The sequence below is a fragment of the Beta vulgaris genome, chromosome 9 (assembly GCF_026745355.1).
Source record: "Beta vulgaris subsp. vulgaris cultivar EL10 chromosome 9, EL10.2, whole genome shotgun sequence".
Classification (NCBI taxonomy): Eukaryota; Viridiplantae; Streptophyta; class Magnoliopsida; order Caryophyllales; family Amaranthaceae; genus Beta; species Beta vulgaris.
Genome location: NC_079210.1, coordinates 23726933 through 23745780, shown reverse-complemented (window position 1 = coordinate 23745780; position 18848 = coordinate 23726933). Strand labels below are relative to the sequence as shown.

The 18848-nt window shown below is 41.1% G+C and overlaps 1 protein-coding gene across 1 annotated transcript; it reads left to right on the top strand.

The window, feature by feature from the left end:
- The first annotated feature begins 3452 nt into the window (after positions 1-3452).
- LOC104902802 (G-type lectin S-receptor-like serine/threonine-protein kinase At2g19130) lies at positions 3453-6327 on the top strand. Its single transcript, XM_010690705.4, has one exon. The coding sequence runs from the start codon at positions 3755-3757 to the stop codon at positions 6221-6223; it is 2469 nt and encodes an 822-aa protein (XP_010689007.2). The 5' UTR covers positions 3453-3754; the 3' UTR covers positions 6224-6327.
- Positions 6328-18848: the final 12521 nt, after the last annotated feature.

Here is an 18848-nt window from a genome sequence, read left to right as displayed (position 1 = left end):
CTGCGCACTTTGAATTTTGCGTTCCCCATCTTCGGGGATCCGCCCTGTTGATGTCTCCATATCAGAGTTCGAGGCTGGGAGTACTATTCCACGTCTAAGACGGGCAATTTGCTTGACGCGCGCCAGATTACCTTGCATAGGTAGAGACTATGTTGTTTGATTTTATCGTCCAAATCCATAAACAAGAAATGCATTACCGGCCAGAATAGACCCAACTCTAGAATGTGCCAAAGAAGTAAAGCTATCGGTTTTAGCGTCAAGACCAACTCTTGGATGGCCGGGATTATTCGACGAAGAAGAGGTTTTCATTTTTATTGATTTTCTAAAGAAAATTAAAGAATAAAGGAGAATAAAGAAGAAAAAGGGGATACCTAACGAGCGATTTAGACGGTCGGTGAAGATAGCCAAAGCTAGAAGAACTCACTCTCTTTAGAAAGAAGTAAGGCCGAGTCTCTCTCTTTAAGAAAATTCTCTCAAGGTGTGAAATGCTCTAGAAAGGACAAAAGTTCATATCTATAGAGGGGTGAAAAAAATCTGCTATCCAGGTCAAAATGACCATTTGGTTCAAAACCATCAAAAAGTGACCAGTTAAACTGGCAAAGTGGCGCGTTTTGCCATTTTTTCAAAAACAAGGTAACTCCCTTAAGTAAAAGGGTATTAACCATCTTGGTGCCAACACTAAAATCTCCTTTTAGGGCAAATGTTTTAGCCTGGAAATCAACGACTCTTAAAGGTACATGTGAATCCATCTGAAGCGTCCACGTGTCTCCTATCCAAGAAGAAGTACAGAGCAAAAAGGTAGCTGAAGTACTGATTTTCACTAAGGGAAAGTACCAGGTCACCTTTTTGGCCTGACAGAATATCTAGGCCCAAATCTCAAAGAATGGTTGCATATGAATGGATAATGACCTCCCAATCATTGTTTGCCACATGTCAGGCGCTGATTGCATAGCCAATCAGGCGCCCTTAAATTAGAGTGACTTCAAAGTACAACAATCAAAGTCCAAACACTATAAATAGTCCTTGAAACCAGGAGAAAGGTACCTTTTTGAGCAGCGTGTACTATTACTCTGTGAAAACTCTCTCTCACTTTCTCTCTCTATCTCTACTTTTCCTTATCACTTATTATACCTCCAGGGTGGGTCCTTTTTTGCAGGTTCGGGAACGATGCTCAGGAATGGAATTATCTTACTAGGACATCGTTGCACAAGTCTCCATCGAAGAATCTATTAAGGAATAACAATATATTTACTAGTCCAGCAGCACTACGTAACAATAATGATAGTAGTAACAATAATAACAATATCAATGAACTATCATCCTCGAGTAGGGACTACTTCACATATCAAATCCTGCAATCGCATTACTTAATACTTTAAAATATGTAACCGAATTCCGGCATCATTTTGGTTCTTTCGGAAAGCAACGTTTTGAAATGTTTCTCATATAGTCATATAGGTCTTAGAGAACCTCTTCTAGCAACTATCTTCCCCAGCTCATTCTATAATCTAGATCAAGATGCAAGCAATGAATCAAAACTAACAATGGTGGAGGAGGAGCGTGGGTTTACAAAAAATAATTAACTAAGGGGTATGTTAGTACTTACTACTTAGTAATATCCTTATGAATGAAAGGGTTAGCCAGATTTTTAGTGGAATTAGGTCACCATGTGTAATTAGCTAAAGTTGGTGGTCACTTGGTATAAATCTTTTTTTGTCCTGCCACTAAATAGAAAAGTGCAAAGTAGGAGGTCACCATGTAGAATTTCCCTATCAATAATAATAATCATAATAAACACGAAATGTCATAAGAGGTTTGTTAATTATCGCCCCAAAATTACTTAAAATCACCCATAATTCATTTTTTCGGACTATTTTACCCTTTCCTCCTTTACACACCACCCACCACGCCCCACCACCCCCTAACTCTTCACTGCCACCTGTGACCCTCCACCGCCTTCACCTACCTCCCCCAATCACCACCATCACCCACGTAGCAGAATTGTTGCGAATTTTTTTTGGGATTGGGCGAACGTCCGCGGTGGACGTTCACCCCATGGCCGGAACATCTGGCGTGGACGTTCCGGCCATGGGGCGATCGTCCGCGGTGGACGTTCAACCCATGGCCGGAACGTCTAGGCCAGACGTTCCGGCCATGGGGCGCGGACGTTCGCCCAATCCTAAAAAAATTTGCAACAATTCTGCTATGTGGGTCGACGGAGAGCTGTCCGCCTTGGTCTCAGGTCGTCGGGGGTGGTGGACCAGCGAAGTCGTCGGAATTTCGAGTACAACGCTGGTGGTCGGCGACTGAGAAGGAATTCGCTAAGGTGGTGGTAAGGAATTCCAAGAATTCGCGAAGGTGGTAGTTAGGGGAATTCACGAAGGTGGTCGTCAAAATTCCAGAAATTCGCGAAGGTGGTGGTGAGGAATTCGCGAAGGTAAGTGGTGGTTTGGGAGGTAGGTGATGGCAGGGGTGGCCGGGGTTGGCATGTGGTGGTGGGTGGTGGGGAAAATGAAGGGTAAAATGGTCTATAAAAATGAATTTGTGGCGATTTTAAGTAAATTTAGGGCGATAAGTAGAAGTTCAGATGTCATAAACATCACATATGTAATTTACTAACTCAATGAACTATAAATATTCCAAGACTTTATTTATCAGGTAATTGGTTCATTAGTCATATTATGTTTTCTTTGTCCACAAACATCATTAAATATTTCCTTCGTTGTTTCAACTAACAAAAACTTAGTTGATTAAACTCTCTTTCTGGCAGATTTCTGTCTCTTTCTATCTTGACAACTTGTGCATGTGATTGGCAACATCCGTGTAACTGTTTTGTTTAGTCGTCCCTCTCAACTCTCAAGTGGAGAAACTACAAAGTTATTTGTAACATGCTCACCATTTGTGTGTATTTTTCTGAAATTCTTGGTAATTTTTTTGAAAATTTTCCAAAACATACCCTTATTTAATCTAAATGCACAGCAGACATCAGTTTTGTCCAATTTTTTTAAAAAATGTCACCGATATTACAATTTAGGTAAACCTCCTTATAGTTTAATGCTTAACTCATGTAGTGCTTTATTTGTTGCCTTTACTAGCTGGCGCTGCCTTTTCTTCAAAGCAATGTAAAAAGTTTTACATGGGTCTATTTTGCCAGCCAAGATCTTTGGGTAGTTAATTAGTATCCAATCTATGGAAGATTAGGTAATAACTGGAGACAGTAATCCAGCTTTAGAGATCACTAAGTCAAACTCACGAACAAAAATATGTTCACACTTAAAAAAGGAAGTAATTAGTGTCAAATTAGGTGGGTTATAGTCTATAGACCCTACCAGAGAAATTTCCAGTTGATCTCCTAGATGTACCAAAGTTGTATATCACATGGCATTTATGTAATTTATGCAATGTGTAGAAGTTTATATATGGTCGTCCAAGCTAACCATACAGTCGAAATTTATGCAGTATTTATAGATATAGATAGTCAGAGAATCTAAATATCCAATATACTATCGTTGTTGAATATACAATAAAAAGTTTGAGATACTTTTTGCTAGGTACATCTCACAGATAAACCGAAAAACTCTATACTACATAAGACATAACCTTCTTTCCAAGCCTTATACGTAGGAAATTACACGTGAACATTTGTTTTAACTTGTTATATTAACTCGATCAGTGGCTGAAGAGTCTGCTGTTAGAGCAAAGTGCCTCTACTGTAGTAATTCATATACTGTAGTAAATGAGCATTTGTTAAGCCATGGATGTCAAGAACATTGTCAAAGTTTTTCTTTGGGGTTTCTATCTCCTAATACCTTCCTCTCTTGGAGCTGACACCATCACAGGAAATGAGTATCTTTCAGGGGATCAAACAATGATCTCCGCCACCGGTCTGTTTGAGCTTGGATTCTTTAAACCAGGTAACACTTCCAACTACTACATAGCCATTTGGTATAAGAAAATTCCTGGAAAAGCTGTAATTTGGGTTGCCAATAGAGATAAGCCTGCTTCAAACAAGTATACCTCAAAGCTAAGAATCTCGGAGGATGGTAACTTAGTTCTTGTAAGTAGTGAGTCTAAGTCACTAATTTGGTCCACAAGCTTGCACAACAACACATCTAAGCCCTTAAAAGCTGTCCTCCTAGACGATGGAAATCTCGTATTGAGAGATGGGTCTAACTCGAGTTCTCCCCTGTGGCAGAGTTTTGATCATCCGACTGATACACTTATGCCGGATGGCAAGTTAGGATTGAGTAAAGTATTCAAGTCCAGTCAAGTTCTTACTTCTTGGAAGAACTTGGAGGACCCTGGAACGGGTCTTTTTACTATTGAACGAGATCCTAAGGCTAGTCAGTTTATTATGCTGTGGAACAAAACTGAAAAATATTGGAGTAGTGGCCTGTGGATTCCTGACCAACAGATTTTCAGCTTACTCCCTGAACTTAGGTTCCTCAAAACACAGCTTTATAGCTTCAGCTATATTGATAATGAAAATGAGACTTATATATCTTACTCTGTTCATGATCCTTCAATTGTAACAAGGTTAGTCATGGATGTTTCGGGGCAGCTCAAGCAGCTAACATGGCTTGAAAGTTCACAGCAATGGGTTCTATTTTGGTCACAGCCTGGACAGCAGTGTGAAGTTTATTCTTTTTGTGGAGCTTTTGCTATTTGTAACCAATCATCTCTACCATATTGTCATTGTTTGCAAGGTTTTGAGCCAAATTCGGGAGTTGAGTGGGGTTTGAATGATTACTCGGGTGGCTGTGGTAGAAAGACCAAGTTACCATGTGACGGTGGTACAAATGAAGATAAGTTCTTGGTAAGTCCCAGTAGAGTTTTACCAGAACATCCACATTTTGTCTCGGTCTCCACTGTAGGAGAATGTGAATCGGCTTGTTTAGAAAATTGCTCGTGCACTGCTTTTTCTTATGATGATAACGGTTGCTTCATTTGGTTTGCAGACCTCTTGAACATGAGACAACTTCCAGATAATAGTGGCAAAAGTCTTCACATTAGAGTTGCAGCCTCAGATGTCCAAACAAGTCGAAATAAGAAATTAGTCATCGTTATTTTGGTAGGCTTAGGTTTTGGTTTGGTAGCTCTTTTAGGCCTATTTTTCATTGTTTATTGGAGACAGAAAAGGCGCTTACTCATAGCAACAAAAACTATGGAGCACTCACTGACACGATTTGTGTACAGAGATCTGCAATCTGCCACTAAGAATTTCTCTCAGAAACTCGGAGCAGGAGGTTTTGGATCTGTTTTCAAAGGAATTTTGCCAGACTCAACAGCCATAGCTGCTAAGAAGCTTGACAGCATCAACCACAGTCAAGGGGAGAAGCAATTCAGAGCAGAAGTCAGTGCAATTGGGATGATTCAGCACGTTAATCTAGTTCGCCTTCGTGGGTTTTGCTCAGAAGGCTCAAAAAGGTTGTTGGTTTACGAATATATGCCAAATGGATCATTAAACACACATCTTTTCAAAAGAGAGAACTTGCAGATTTTGAGCTGGAGAGTGAGGTATCAAATAGCAGTGGGAACAGCAAGGGGATTGGCTTATTTACATGAAAAATGCAGGCATTGCATCATACATTGTGACATAAAGCCAGAAAATATTCTCTTGGATGCTGAATTTTGTCCAAAAGTTGCAGATTTCGGGCTAGCGAAGCTTGTAGGGAGGGAGTTTAGTCGCGTTTTAACAACAATCAGAGGTACAAGAGGCTACTTGGCACCAGAATGGATCTCAGGAGATGCAATAACAGCAAAAGCTGATGTTTATAGCTATGGGATGATGCTGTTTGAACTTGTATCAGGTAGAAGAAACGTCCAACAAGCAAGTGAAGGGGGGTTGTTGGACTTCTTCCCGACTTGGGCTATGGAAAAATTAACTGAAGGTGAAGACATTTTAAGCATTTTAGACCCTCGATTGGAAGGAGACGCAGAAAAAGATGATGTTATGAGAATTTGCAAACTTGCATGTTGGTGTATCCAAGATGAAGAAAGTCAAAGACCATCAATGGGGCAGGTTATTCAGGTTCTTGAGGGATTTTTGGATGTTGATATGCCTCCAATGCCGCGGTCTCTCCGAATATTTGGTGGTACTGCAGAAAGTCCGGTATTTTTCAGTGAATTTTCATCGAGTCAGTATTCAACTGAACGAAGTGGCTATGCGTCAGCTACTTCTATGAGCCAGGACAGCTCCACATATATAAGTGCTACGTCCTAAATTTAGCTCCACTAGTACATCTATTCTTCCACTCTTCTTTCTTTTCATGATTTGTATGGCTTTCTTATGATTTTGTGACAATAAACATGGTCGATTTTAGGCAACTCTATTTGTTTCGATGTTGAACAAGAGGGTACCTGATATTACGAGAACGCCATATTTAACAATCCTCTGCAAGATAAACTCCAAAAATGGGGTGGGGTTCCCATGGCAGAGCCTCCGACGCTCAAGTCGGCACCCAAAGATGGATAAATATCAGAGAGAAAGTAGGATAATTTGTAGAGAGATTCCTTACCTTGACCCTTAGTCCCCTATTTATAATAGTGACTTATTAGGTTAAATAGAGTAAATAAGCCGCTTAGGGCTTATGGGCCATATAGAAAGTTATTCCCAATAGAGTAATGATCATACTTGTATTGGGCCTATATGTTACTGTTAAGGTAATCAGGAATATTAATCGCTTTAGGTGGCGTCATTATTATTCCCATACAACCAGCCCCCATGTCTAAGTTCGATCAAAGATTGAACTTGAGCTGGATGCTTTATAATTTAGCGATAGACTGTGTCTTGAGGCTTTATGATATATTACCATTTTTGCAGTAAGTGTTACAAAGATAATGTCGAGTTTGTACTGTTGCACTTGGTTTCTTTTCGAGTCACAAGTTGCTAAACGGTTAACTCTTAATATATGGTGTCGAGCTTGTACCGTTGCACTTGCTACTTTACGAATCACATGTTGCTAATCAATCAGCTAACAATTCATGGATCCTCGTCGGAAGTTGCCATGTTCCTTTTAGGTTGAAAGAAAAGAATGTAATTTAACTATTAACAACTGGGTCACTCTATTAACTTTACATTTCTATGATAATTTGAGTAATTAACACTAAAAAAAAACTTTTTTCCGATGTTATATGCTTACTAGCCCCCACTCTTGAGTTTATGTTAGTTTAAGAGTGATATCAACAACTTTTTTTATACTAGGTAACACTTGTCTGACTCTGACATTATCATTATGCATAAATATGACTGGTCACTTCATAGAATATTCTATTTTGCAATGTTTTTGTCGGCTATTATGATATGTCTTTTAATCTAATCTTGTAATAATATAAATATTCAGGGTCTACTACAAAATTTTATACTTATACACACCAAGCAAGAACAATTCCTCCTGGCTATTTTTAACATTATATTAGTTGCTAAAAGAACTTGTAGTCTTGATGCTTGCATATTGTATCTTACCCCTTATTGGTTTAGGCCTAGATCTCATCCCCCTCAAGTTTATCTTATTGGTTTAGGCCTGAATCTCATCCCCCTCAAGTTTCAAAAATCCTCCCTCTTAACCCTGCCCCCTTACCCCGCTTAATCAAAATCCTCCCCCCTTAGCCCTCAAATAACCTCCCCAGCTTTATTGACGAGGAGTTTTCTCATGTGATACAGACCTGAACTCTCTTGATATGAGGAATCTTGACCTTACCTCCCGCCCTGATGATTCCAAGGATGAAATTGTGGAAAGCAAGCAAAAAGATCTATTTTCCAAGATAAGAAGAGAGCGAAGAAGAAGAAATGGGAGTAAATCAGGAAAATGGAGAGCTACAGGCAACTAAGCGACCAAGTTAGGGTTGACAAGTGGAGAGTCAAAAAAGGGATCGTCAAAAAGGGCCTTTTTAGAGGATTTTGCATCGTCAAGTTGGGGCAGCTGGGGCGAGATGAGAAAGAAGAAAAAGTACCAAAAATAGTACAATTGATACGTGCATGAAACTATTTTTATTTGCTTTCTTAGGTTGTTGCATGGTTTTACTTTACTCTTAAAGTGAATGTTTTACATGTAACCAGAAATATGTAGTTTATTGTTATAATTAGATAAATTAGTTTAGTTACTCAAAGGTCCGAAAAATCAACTTGTAAATCATTTACTTAAGCTCCAAGTAGATGAGGTGTCATGAGTTGTGATAAGGAAAGATGAGTAATCGAGTTAGGCATGTGATTTTTGTAAGATTTATGCATAAAAGTTTTGTAAAGCTTTCCTAAATCAAATGTTTCCTTACATTGTGGTAGGTTTTAGGCTAGTTTTAAGGGGAAACATTCCTTAAGTTGTGCTAGATTCTAGGAGAAAGCTTTCCTTTTGTTTTGCTTGAGAGTTTCGGCCATGATTTAACTTGGAGGGAAAGGATTGTTTGCCCATCCTATAAATACATGTGCACGCCTAATCAATACATAAGAGGGCGCGATGAAATTGAGTTTGATTAATTCTATTGTGAATTATTATTTTCGGAGTGAATCTAAATTGTTATAGGAGTGAATCCACAAAAACTTAGTTGATCTTTAACTTGGATTAGTTAGACTTCTCCATATCCTTCCTTTGATTCATCCACCTTTGTTGATTATTCACCAACGCATTCGAGCTTCACCTTAATCACATTGAGAGTTACAATCTTTATTTCAAGAAAAGCTAAGCTACAACCCTAAGACCCTAAACATGTGATCCTTGCATCTAGAATCACATCAACAATAAAAGAATTTACGTTGTCCAATGACCCAAATTTGACTTTTCTAACTCTGAATTTTCTTTTGATGAATGCTTCGAAGAATTAGAACTAATCCAAGCATGGGAGGAAATAAGATTGGTGTGCCTGACGCGACTCAGCCAATGCATTGCGCGCACGTGGCGCGTCAGGCGCACTACCTGCATTAGACATGGTTTGACAACCTTTTTATTTAACGCGTTTTCAATGGTTTTTTATACTTTAAATCCGGAAATCAAATTTACGAGATAAAATGCGATTTCAACTTTAAAAACATCTTTGAGAATATTTATTTTATAAAAGATAAAAATAATTAATTATCATGAATAAATAAATAGGCTTTTCAAATAATTAGGCTCAAAATATTATTTATGGGCCCGAAATACAATTAATTATTAGGATTAGTTAATTGGGTTTCAAAATAGGATTTTGGATCATTATTGCAAATAAATAAGTTTTACACTTTTAAAAGAGCTTTGGGCTTGGCTACTCGGACTGCTCTCCTCTTGGATCGGACGAATCAAGGTCGCGGTATGTTTCATCATTGGGTCCATAAATGAGGAGACATGATTATGTGTCTATGCGTGATCTCGTACTTTCATCCCCTGTGTTAATCCTTCATATCTTATTATCTTGTCAAAGATCTATTCTTGCATGGTAATCACGATCAGGTAGACATGCATGTTCATTCAGTGAGACTTAAGGTATTGCAATATAGTTGTACATGTTTTGTCTTTTTCTTCTTATTATTTTTCCTTTGATTATTTTTCTTTTGATACATCTAACCCCCTATTTGTGAAAATTAATGTACATGTAGTCAAGCCATATCGAGTATTCAATGACTTGTTTGCAGGGGAATTTCATTACCTTAACATATACAATGGTTATTTTAGGTCCTGGCCTCAATATATTTATTAATTACCTAAACCCAGTAGTAACTCACACAAAAGATAGCTCAACCTGCCATGGAGACTACAATGGGAAGTCTTGAACATTCTCAAAAAAAAAAAAAAAAAATCATCTAATTGTCAAGCTAAAGTATAAACTACTCAACAAATGTAAGCACAAATTGTCCAATAGAGTATAAAGTGCATTGATTTAAGGCAATTATCTCAACCACACCTTATTTTTATTATCCCTAAACCCTAGTTTTTTGGGGGAAATATTCATAAATTTCAACTTAATCTTACTCAAACGCACAAACGAATATAAAAAATCATAATTCGTTACCATATGTAAACTATTCAAGTAAACTTACATCAATTTCATCTACAGGTGAAGTTTAGATCGATTTATATGGCTCTTTCCCAATTTCACTTCGCTTGATCAAATGTCAATGTTTGGGTCAAGTACAACAATGGAGGTAAAATTTCAAGGAACTAGGAATGTTGGTGGATCAAATTGAGGGAGAAAGTGGAAGTGTAGATAAAATTTCCGGGTAAAAATGGTGGAAGGAAAAGAAGGGGGGTGGGGGGGTCGAAGAAGACGAACAACAAGAGCGAGGAGAGAGAAAATGTGTAAAACATATTTTGGGACAAAAAAAAATTACAACGTAAAAATTTAATTCGAAACAAAAAAATGGAATTCTTTTTTTAAAAAATTTAGGATTTTCATATATTATTTACATAATTTTTGTTAAATAAATAAAAGAGTTGTCATAATTTTGAAGGCAAATGCTAACAGACGTTCTTTTAAATGAGACCCATAACCTATACTAATATATTAAAAGATGTTATTAACCAACAATCGATGTCACGTGGCACTCTCTTTTTGATTGAGGTGTCAAAAACTGGGTCGACCCACAGGTGAACCGAACCCGTATGCGACCCAAACCCAACCTGTTTCGAGCCGAGAGTGGTCAGTTCCATTTCGACCCAGCATCCACCTGTGTCCAATTGAACCCGTGGAACTGGTAATCCGAACTGAATTGGCCGACCCGGGTTGGACCCGTGCCCAATTGCACCCGTGAACAATGACCCAAAACTAAACTGTTTCCGATCCAAAACTAACCCACACCCAACTTCACCTGCCAATGACCTAGTTAAACCCACCTAGTCATCATCCAACCCAGTTGTCACACGATCCAATTACCACCCGATCCAAATTTACCCGACCCAAAAACATTCCGATCCTATACAACCCAAGTTAAAACCATTTTGGCCCAACCATAACATGTTATATTTTTCTTTTGTACAATACTATATGTTGTAGCCTAAAAATCAACGGCTACCCTTACGGTACGTGGCGGTATCTTAGCCCTACATGTGGCATCTATTTAGGCCAAGGAAAGTACAAAGGCCTGCAGGTTCTGTGGGCTAAAGTACACCTTTCTGAGGAAAAGGTGTACAGAAAAGGTCCCTTATGGCCCTAAAATTGTACTTAGGCCCACTGAAGTAAAGCCTGATTCAGCTAAAAGGTAAAATGTACTAACCAATCAGCGCCATAAATTAGGGTGACATCAAGGTACAACAGTCATTTCAAACAGTATAAATAGTCCTTGATTTCATGGTGAAAGGTACTTTTTTTAGAGGATAGTACTGTTATTCTGCCATAAATTCTTCTCTCTCTCTCTCTCTACTTAAGCATCGGAGGGGGAAATACCACCCAAACCTCCAGGGTGGATCCCTTTTTTGCAGGTTGCTGGTCAGAAGTTTGCATCGGGATTTGAGCCAATCATTGTTGCACAAGTCTCCAGTTTTAGAACCTATCATTGGGAGTTGTGATATTTAATTACTAGTTTTACGCTACATAACATTTGGCGCCGTCTGTGGGAAGACGCATCAATGACGGACTGTCACTCATCGAATGTCGCAAGGAACAGAAGTTTTAGAGTTCAGGTGGAAGACACCGTGGATGACGAGAGGCCACCCCGTGGACGGGACCACGGCCATGCTGCCGTCCATCTGGAGGGTAGGACTGTGACTCCAGTCATTCAGGAAAACCTTGACCTTCCAGTGACAGCTGGTCACTTGGAGAATGTGCTGAATGATTTCCAGGCCAGAATGGCCACTGTCATGGAAGAACAGATTAAGAGCAATATTTTGTTCTTTCAGCTAAGTCCAGGAGGAGAGGCAGCAGCGCCACTCAAAGGGAGATCCCAAGAGGGTCGTCCAGGGACTAGTCGGCCACCTCGGCCAGAGTTGACTAGGCCACTTTCCAAGGGAAAGCAGCCAGCTGTTAGTGACTCTAGGAGGAAGATGGACTGGAGGTTGGTAGTCCGTCCAGGAGACAATATCCCTCCTACTGGCCACAAGATGGAGACTGATGCTAGGTAGTATCTGGAAGCCAAGAGGGCGGCAGCTCAGCAGCGCTCGGCCTCTGGTTCCACTCCTTATATGAAGGATCCGTCATTAAGACTCCTGTCCAGAACAGTGGCACGAAGCCATGGACCATCATCTTTTCAGCCTAGGCAAGAGAAAACAGTTCTGCAGCCAATGGTGTATAGGCGTCAGGCCTTAGCTAACACCTCTTCTAATCCGGTACTAAAGGAGTATCGCCGGGAGCACATACCCATTGAGGGTCAGTGGGCACTCCAGATCAATTGGCCAACTCCTTTCTCGGTCAGATTATGGAGTCCCTCCTTTCCCAAAGGTTAAGCTCCCAACCATTGAACCTTTTGATGGAACTACTGATCCAGACGATCATATCAGCTATAAGCATCAGATGTATGTCCAAGGGGTGGACGATGCTACTTGGTGTAAGAATTTCCCAGCTACTTTGAAGGAGTAGCCAAAAATGGTTTAACAACTTGCCGCCAACTCAGTGAACAATTTTACTGAACTTAGTATCTGTTCACAGTCACTTTGTGGCTAATCGTCAAGAACAAAAAACAAGCATGCACTTGGGAAAGGTCATCAAGGTCCTAAGAGGCCTTGAGAGGTTATGTGAAGAGATTCAATCTAGAGGCATTGCAGATCTAAGATCTGAATGCGGGAGTGGCGTTTGACGCCTTCATCAGAGGTTTAAGACCAGGAAGCTTTAAGTTTGATTTGGTAAGAAGAAAATCACTACTTTGACGGAAGCTTTGAAGGAGCTGAAGCATTCATTCATGCACAGAGGTTTGTGCTGAGGCAAAACAGCCAGAGGTGAAGAAAGTGAAGAAGTGTTCAGCCAAAAAAGAATCCGCCCAAGAAAGCTGAACTTGGGCAATGACTTCTTGACCACCTCGTCCAAGAGAAGTAGGCGGTCTGAGCCGGCGGCCTCAGTTGAACCATAGAGTTCAACAAAGATCAATATTCCATTTTATGGAAATAAAGATCAGCATGAGCTAAAGGCGCCGGCCGAAATGAAGACGCCTACTGAAAGAGACAAAAGCAAGTATTGTCACTTTCACAAGATTGTGGCATGAAACCAATGAATGCAAGCACTTGAAGAGAGCATAAGAGTTGGCTCGAAAAGGTAAGATGAACAATTACCTACCTTCGTCAGGAAGGAAGTTCCAGAAAAGAGATAACCGTCAAGGAAGAAAGATGGACGGATAGCACGGATGATGATGTGTAATGGTCATCTCAGGAGGATTTGGCGGAGGTCCAACAAATCGGGCCACAAAAACTATTTGGGGAACTCAGTCAGGTTATGCTCACTAACCAGGCCGAGTCTGATCCTTTCCCAAAAATAGTGGTCAGCGAGCTGGACCGAGGGAAGATAAGGACGCCGCATGATGACCCCTAGTTGTGGAAATGAAGATTGCCAACCTAGGGTTAGGCGAATTTTGATTGATACGGAAGCTCTCTGATATAATCAGTGCTGATTGTTTGTCTCGCTTGAAGTTTGATAAAAATGATTGGTCCTGTAAATCATCCTATAATCGGTTTTGGCGGAGGGATCATCCATCCCATGGGGACCGTCACTCTACCCGTCAGGGTTGGGAGAAAAGATGCTGCCAGGACGCTTTTTGTGAAATTTTTGGTAGTACGAGACTTGACGCTTATAATGTCATTCTCGGAGACCTACCTTAAATCACATCAAGGCTGTTATTGTGACCCACTTAATGCTAATGAAGTTTGAGTGTGATGGGGGAAGATTGGATCTCTCTATGGAGATCAGCAAGCTGCTAGAGAATGCTACCTACCACTCTCAAACCATCATCATGGAAAGAAAAGGCAAGGTCCGGGAGGATGATTCGGCCGAGAAGGTAAAGGTCAGATTGTTGAGCTTAAGCAAGAAGTTGAGAAGGTTCAAGAGCACCTCTCCTGAGACAACCGTCCATGCTCTTGCCCAGCAAGAAAAGAAAGTGTTGGCTACTAAGAAGAGAAAGCATTCATCTGAGAGATCATGGCTATAATGAGTCTGGGACTAGAACGTCCGAGCCGGTAGAAAGTCCGGTGAAATTTGTTTAACCAGATCGTCCAGAGAAGACATTGAAAATTGGTCGTCTGATTATGAGATCAAGGACGCTTTGATCAAGCTGTTAAGGAATTTGAAGATGTTTTGCCTATCGTGAGGAAATGCCTGGGATAGATCCTGAGGTGGCGTGCATAAGCCTAAACATTGAGCCAGGGCAGAACCTATTCGGCAGAAGAAGAGGCACCTAGGGCCGGCCAGAAATAAGGCCGTTGATGAAGAAGTTCAAAAGCTGCTCAAATCTAAGTTCATCCGTGAAACTTATTATCCAGATTGGGTAGCAAATGTTGTGATGGTTCCGAAGCCGAATGGCACTGGAGGATGTGCGTTGATTACACGATTTAACAAGGCTTGTCCTAAGGACAGCTTTCCGTTGCCCAAATCGATCGTCTGGTGATTCTACAGCAGGCCATGCATTGCTGAGTTTCATGGACGCTTACTCAGGCTTCCACCAGATTCCCATGTGGCCGGACGACCAAGATAAAACTCCTTCATCACAGAGAAAGGACTGTATGGATGGCTCGGATGCCTTCGGCCTGAGAAAGCGCCGGCCACTTTCAAAGGCTTATAACACGGTGTTTCAGCCACGCTTGGGAGAAATATGGAAGCTTATATGACGATATGATCGTCAAGTAAAGAAGAAAAGATCATCTGGACGATTTGAGGGAAACTTTCCTCACTTTGAGGAAGTAAGTTAAGCTCAATCCGCAGAAATGCGTATTCGGCGTAGTAGCTGGAAAATTTCTGGGTTTTTGGTTGATCAGAGAGGATTGAGGCAAACCCGACAAAATTCAGCTATCATGAATATGACTTCGCCGTCCAAAGTCAAAGAAGTTCAGCGTCTGACGGGCTGTTTGGCTGCTCTTGGACGGTTTTCTCCAAATCAGGGGACAAATGTCACCATTTCTTTGCAACTATTAAAAAGAATGCCAAGTTTGAATGGACGGAAGAGGCTGAGGTGGCGCTTCAGCAAGTTAAAGATCATCTTCGGCAGCTGCCTAGATTGATCAGTCCGGCCGAGGGAGAAAAATTGTACGTTTACCTGGCCGTGTCTCCATTCGCGGTAAGTGTTGTTCTCTTGGCTGAGAGAGATTCAGTGCAAATACCCGTCTATTTTGTGAGCCATGTATTGAAAGACGCGGAAAGCAGGTATTCGTCCATTGAGAAGTTCGGTCTGGCTCTGTTGATGGCCAGCCGGAAGTTAAGACCTTACTTCTTAGCCCATAGCATTCTTGTTTATACAGATCAGCCACTGAGGCAAGTTTGCATAAGATGGATGCATCTGGCCGGAGTTGAAATGGGCCGTTGAGCTCAATATGTTTGACTTAACATTCAGCCTCGAAAGGCAATCAAAGGGCAAGCTTAGCTGATTTCATTGTAGAGCTTACCCGGCCTACGTAGAAAGCGTCCAAGACCCAGCAGAGGGAAACGTCATTGGACCCTAATGGTGGACGGATCCTCAACTGCGAACGGATGTGGGGCAGGATCATCTTTCAATCCAGAAGGGGATAAGTTTGAGTATGCAATGAAGTTCAATTCCAGGCTCAAACAATGAGGCAGAGTATGAAGCTCTCTTAGCCGGCATAAAAATGTGCAAAGCGGCTGGAGCCTTGGAGATTGAAGGTAAAACTGACTCTCTGCTGGTGGTCAGTCAATAAACGGAGATTTGAGTGCAAAGAAGCGTCCATGAGTAAATATATGAACTTGTCAGGAGGAGATCAAGTCTTTGAAGAGGTTCGTCCTGGATCAAGTGCCTAGATCTGAAAATCATCAGGCCGATGCTCTCTCTAAGCTAGCCAGTTCGGCTGAAGGGGATGTTCCTAGAACAGTCTTCTGGAGGTCAAGGCGGCCAAGAGCATTGAGGCCGAGGAAGTTCTGATTCCAGCCGGAAAATGAGTGGATGAGCCCATCATTGAGTTCAAGAAGACTGGCCGTTGCCTCTTGATCCTATTAGAAGCTAAGTATGTGAAAGCAAGGGACAAGTGGTTTGAATTGTGGAATGAACTCTATACAAAAAATCCTACAACCGGTCTTCTTAAGTGCATCAGCAGAAAGGAGGGATTGGACATTTTAAAAGAGCTGCATGAAGGAGCTTGCGCTTCCCACATTGGAGGAAGGGCGTTAGGAGAAAAGGCTCTGAGGACTGGCTACTTTTGGCTGACCTTGAAAGAGGACGCCTTGCTATACGCAAAGAAATATGATAGTTGCCAGAAGCATGGCAACATCTATCAGAAGCCGTCCAACTACTTAACTCCAATCCTTCCTCTTCCCTTTGCTAAATGGGGATGGATATTCTTGGTCCCTTCCCTATTACTGCCGGCCAGAAAAAGTTTGTAATAGTAGCTGTGGACTACTTTACAAAATGGGTTGAAGCTGAAGCATTAAGAGGCATTACCACCAATGACGTCAAAGGGTTCATCTGGAAAAACCTGATTACAAGGTTTGGTATGTCCCAGTCGATCGTCTTTGACAATGGGCCACAATTTGAAACACCCAAGCTCCGTCAATGGTTGGCTGATCAAGGAATCAAACTTGCTGCAGTAGCTCATCCACAAGCCAATGGACAGGTCGAGGCTTTTAATAAAATTTTGTCGGCCGGGATCAAAAAGAAGTTAGATCATGCAAAGGGGCTTTGGGTGGAAGAATTGCAGTTGGTCTTATGGTCAATAAGGACAACAGCCAAGAACTCCACAGGAGAAACTCCTTTCATGATGGTCTATGGCTCTGAGGCCGTCCTTCCTATTGAGTTGAAGAACCCACCTTAAGGGTGATGATGTACTCAGAAGATGCTAACTGGGCAGCTCTTCGGACGGCTTTGGACTTAGTTCCCGAAGTCAGGGGCAATGCATTGCTGAGAATGCATCTATACAAGTTGGAAATGGCAAGGGAGTTCAACAAAAAGAGTTGCGATGCGTCCATTGAAGCTTGGAGACCTCGTCTTGAGGAAAATGGAAGCGGTCGGCCGAGCCAAAGAGCTAGGAAAGCTCACCCCTAACTGGGAAGGACCCTACAAAATAATTGAAGTAGTTCAGAATGGCACCTTTCGTCTGGAAGGCATGGACGGACGTTCCATTCCTAGGACGTGGAATTCTGATACTTTGAAGAAATACTTTGTTTAGGGCATCTTGACAAATTGTAATCTTCTCTTAATGCATTACAATGAAAAAGTCGAATGTATACATGTACCTTGACTATCCGTCAAGCAAAATTCATATAATACAGCTCTACTTCTCTATGACTCTGTTTGATTTATTTGCTTAAGTTATATACTATCGTCCAAAGCTAACAAACACAACAGAGCAGCAAATAAAAATACACCTTCTATTAGGAGATCGGCTGAACATGTTATCATCCTAAAAATGGATAATTACATATATTGGCCGCTTGTTTACTTAAAGAGTTAAACATCTCCTAAACAAGGTCGGCTGGAATTAGGACGCCTTAGTAAAGGTATCCTACCTTCCATCCAGAAGCCAAAAACTTAGAAATAACAACCTTAGTAAAGGAACAAGTTATTTATAATTTAACAAAGGTGGACGAGTTGCAATCACTCTTATAAAACGTCCAAGTTATTTAAAAAATTATGGCTTTTTCTCCTTCTTGAACAGAGGCAGGTTATCAAATACTCCTCGTCCAAGAAGGGGGGCATATAGGGGCATAATTTAGAAATGACTAAGTCTTTGTCCAATGACGAATGTTTGGTTAAGTTTTTGGCCGAACAACTTATTAACTTAGCAGTTTTAAACTCACAAGTTTTCCTTTGTCCAATGACGAATGTTTGGTCAAGTTTTTGGCCGAACAACTTATTAACTTAGCAGTTTTTAAACTCACAAGTTTTTAATTGGGCATCTGGTGAACGTCCAGAAAAAGAACTATTGGTTCCGACAAAGTATGCTCTAACGAATTGCTTCCATACTTGCATTAAAGCTTAGGATATTGATTAAAGCCTTAAGCCTTAATAAGCTCGGTCGAAGGAGCTTGAGGGTTCGTCTAAATAATGTTAAGACGAATTGCTTTGGTACTTGGCAGAAATATTTAATCAGGAAACAAGGCGTCTTATGCAGTAAAGTATAAAGCAGTAGAGATTGAAAAAGATAATTTTTCATAGATGAAGAAAGGATTACAAGCTAGTCTAAGGCAAAAGTACAAAAAGTACAAGTACAAGTGGCTCGCGGCCAAAATAAAGCATGAAGAAACTAAGCGGCAGGAGGGGCATTGTCTTCTTCGTCCTGGCCTCCACATCATCTTCTTCTTCGTCTTCGGAAGATTCTTGGAAGACGGGGGTTCTTCCCTTTTGATGTTGGCCTTGTGCAGGCTTTCTTAAAATTCCAGCCGGCGAGCATACCTGGAAATATCCTCTTCCTCGGCCATCATTCCAAAAGCCTGCACGGTCCAGTCCTTTGAAGTGTCTATGACAGTGTTCATAGCCTCCTTGGCCGCATCAACTGTGGTCGTGACTTCGGCTCGGAGGGCTTGGTTTTTAACCTTAAGGATGAGGTTCTCTCTGTAAAACTCGGCAGCCATTGTCATTGTTGAGTTTCTCTCGTTCGTAAGAAAACGTTCCAAGGACACCCTCTCGTCCAGCATTTCGGTCAGCCGAAGGAGATAAACTTTATTTTGAGACTCAAGCTCGGCTGACCGTTTTTCCCAAGCTATCTTGGACTGCTGATGCAGCACCTCCTGCTCGGCCATTGAGAACTGAGCATGGTCCGCAGCCGTGGTCACGTCCTGAACGAGCTTCTTATTTTCTTTTCTAA

Bases quoted from the DNA above. Each gene is read 5' to 3' on its own strand.
- LOC104902802 (XM_010690705.4), top strand. From the start codon at position 3,755: ATGGATGTCAAGAACATTGTCAAAGTTTTTCTTTGGGGTTTCTATCTC.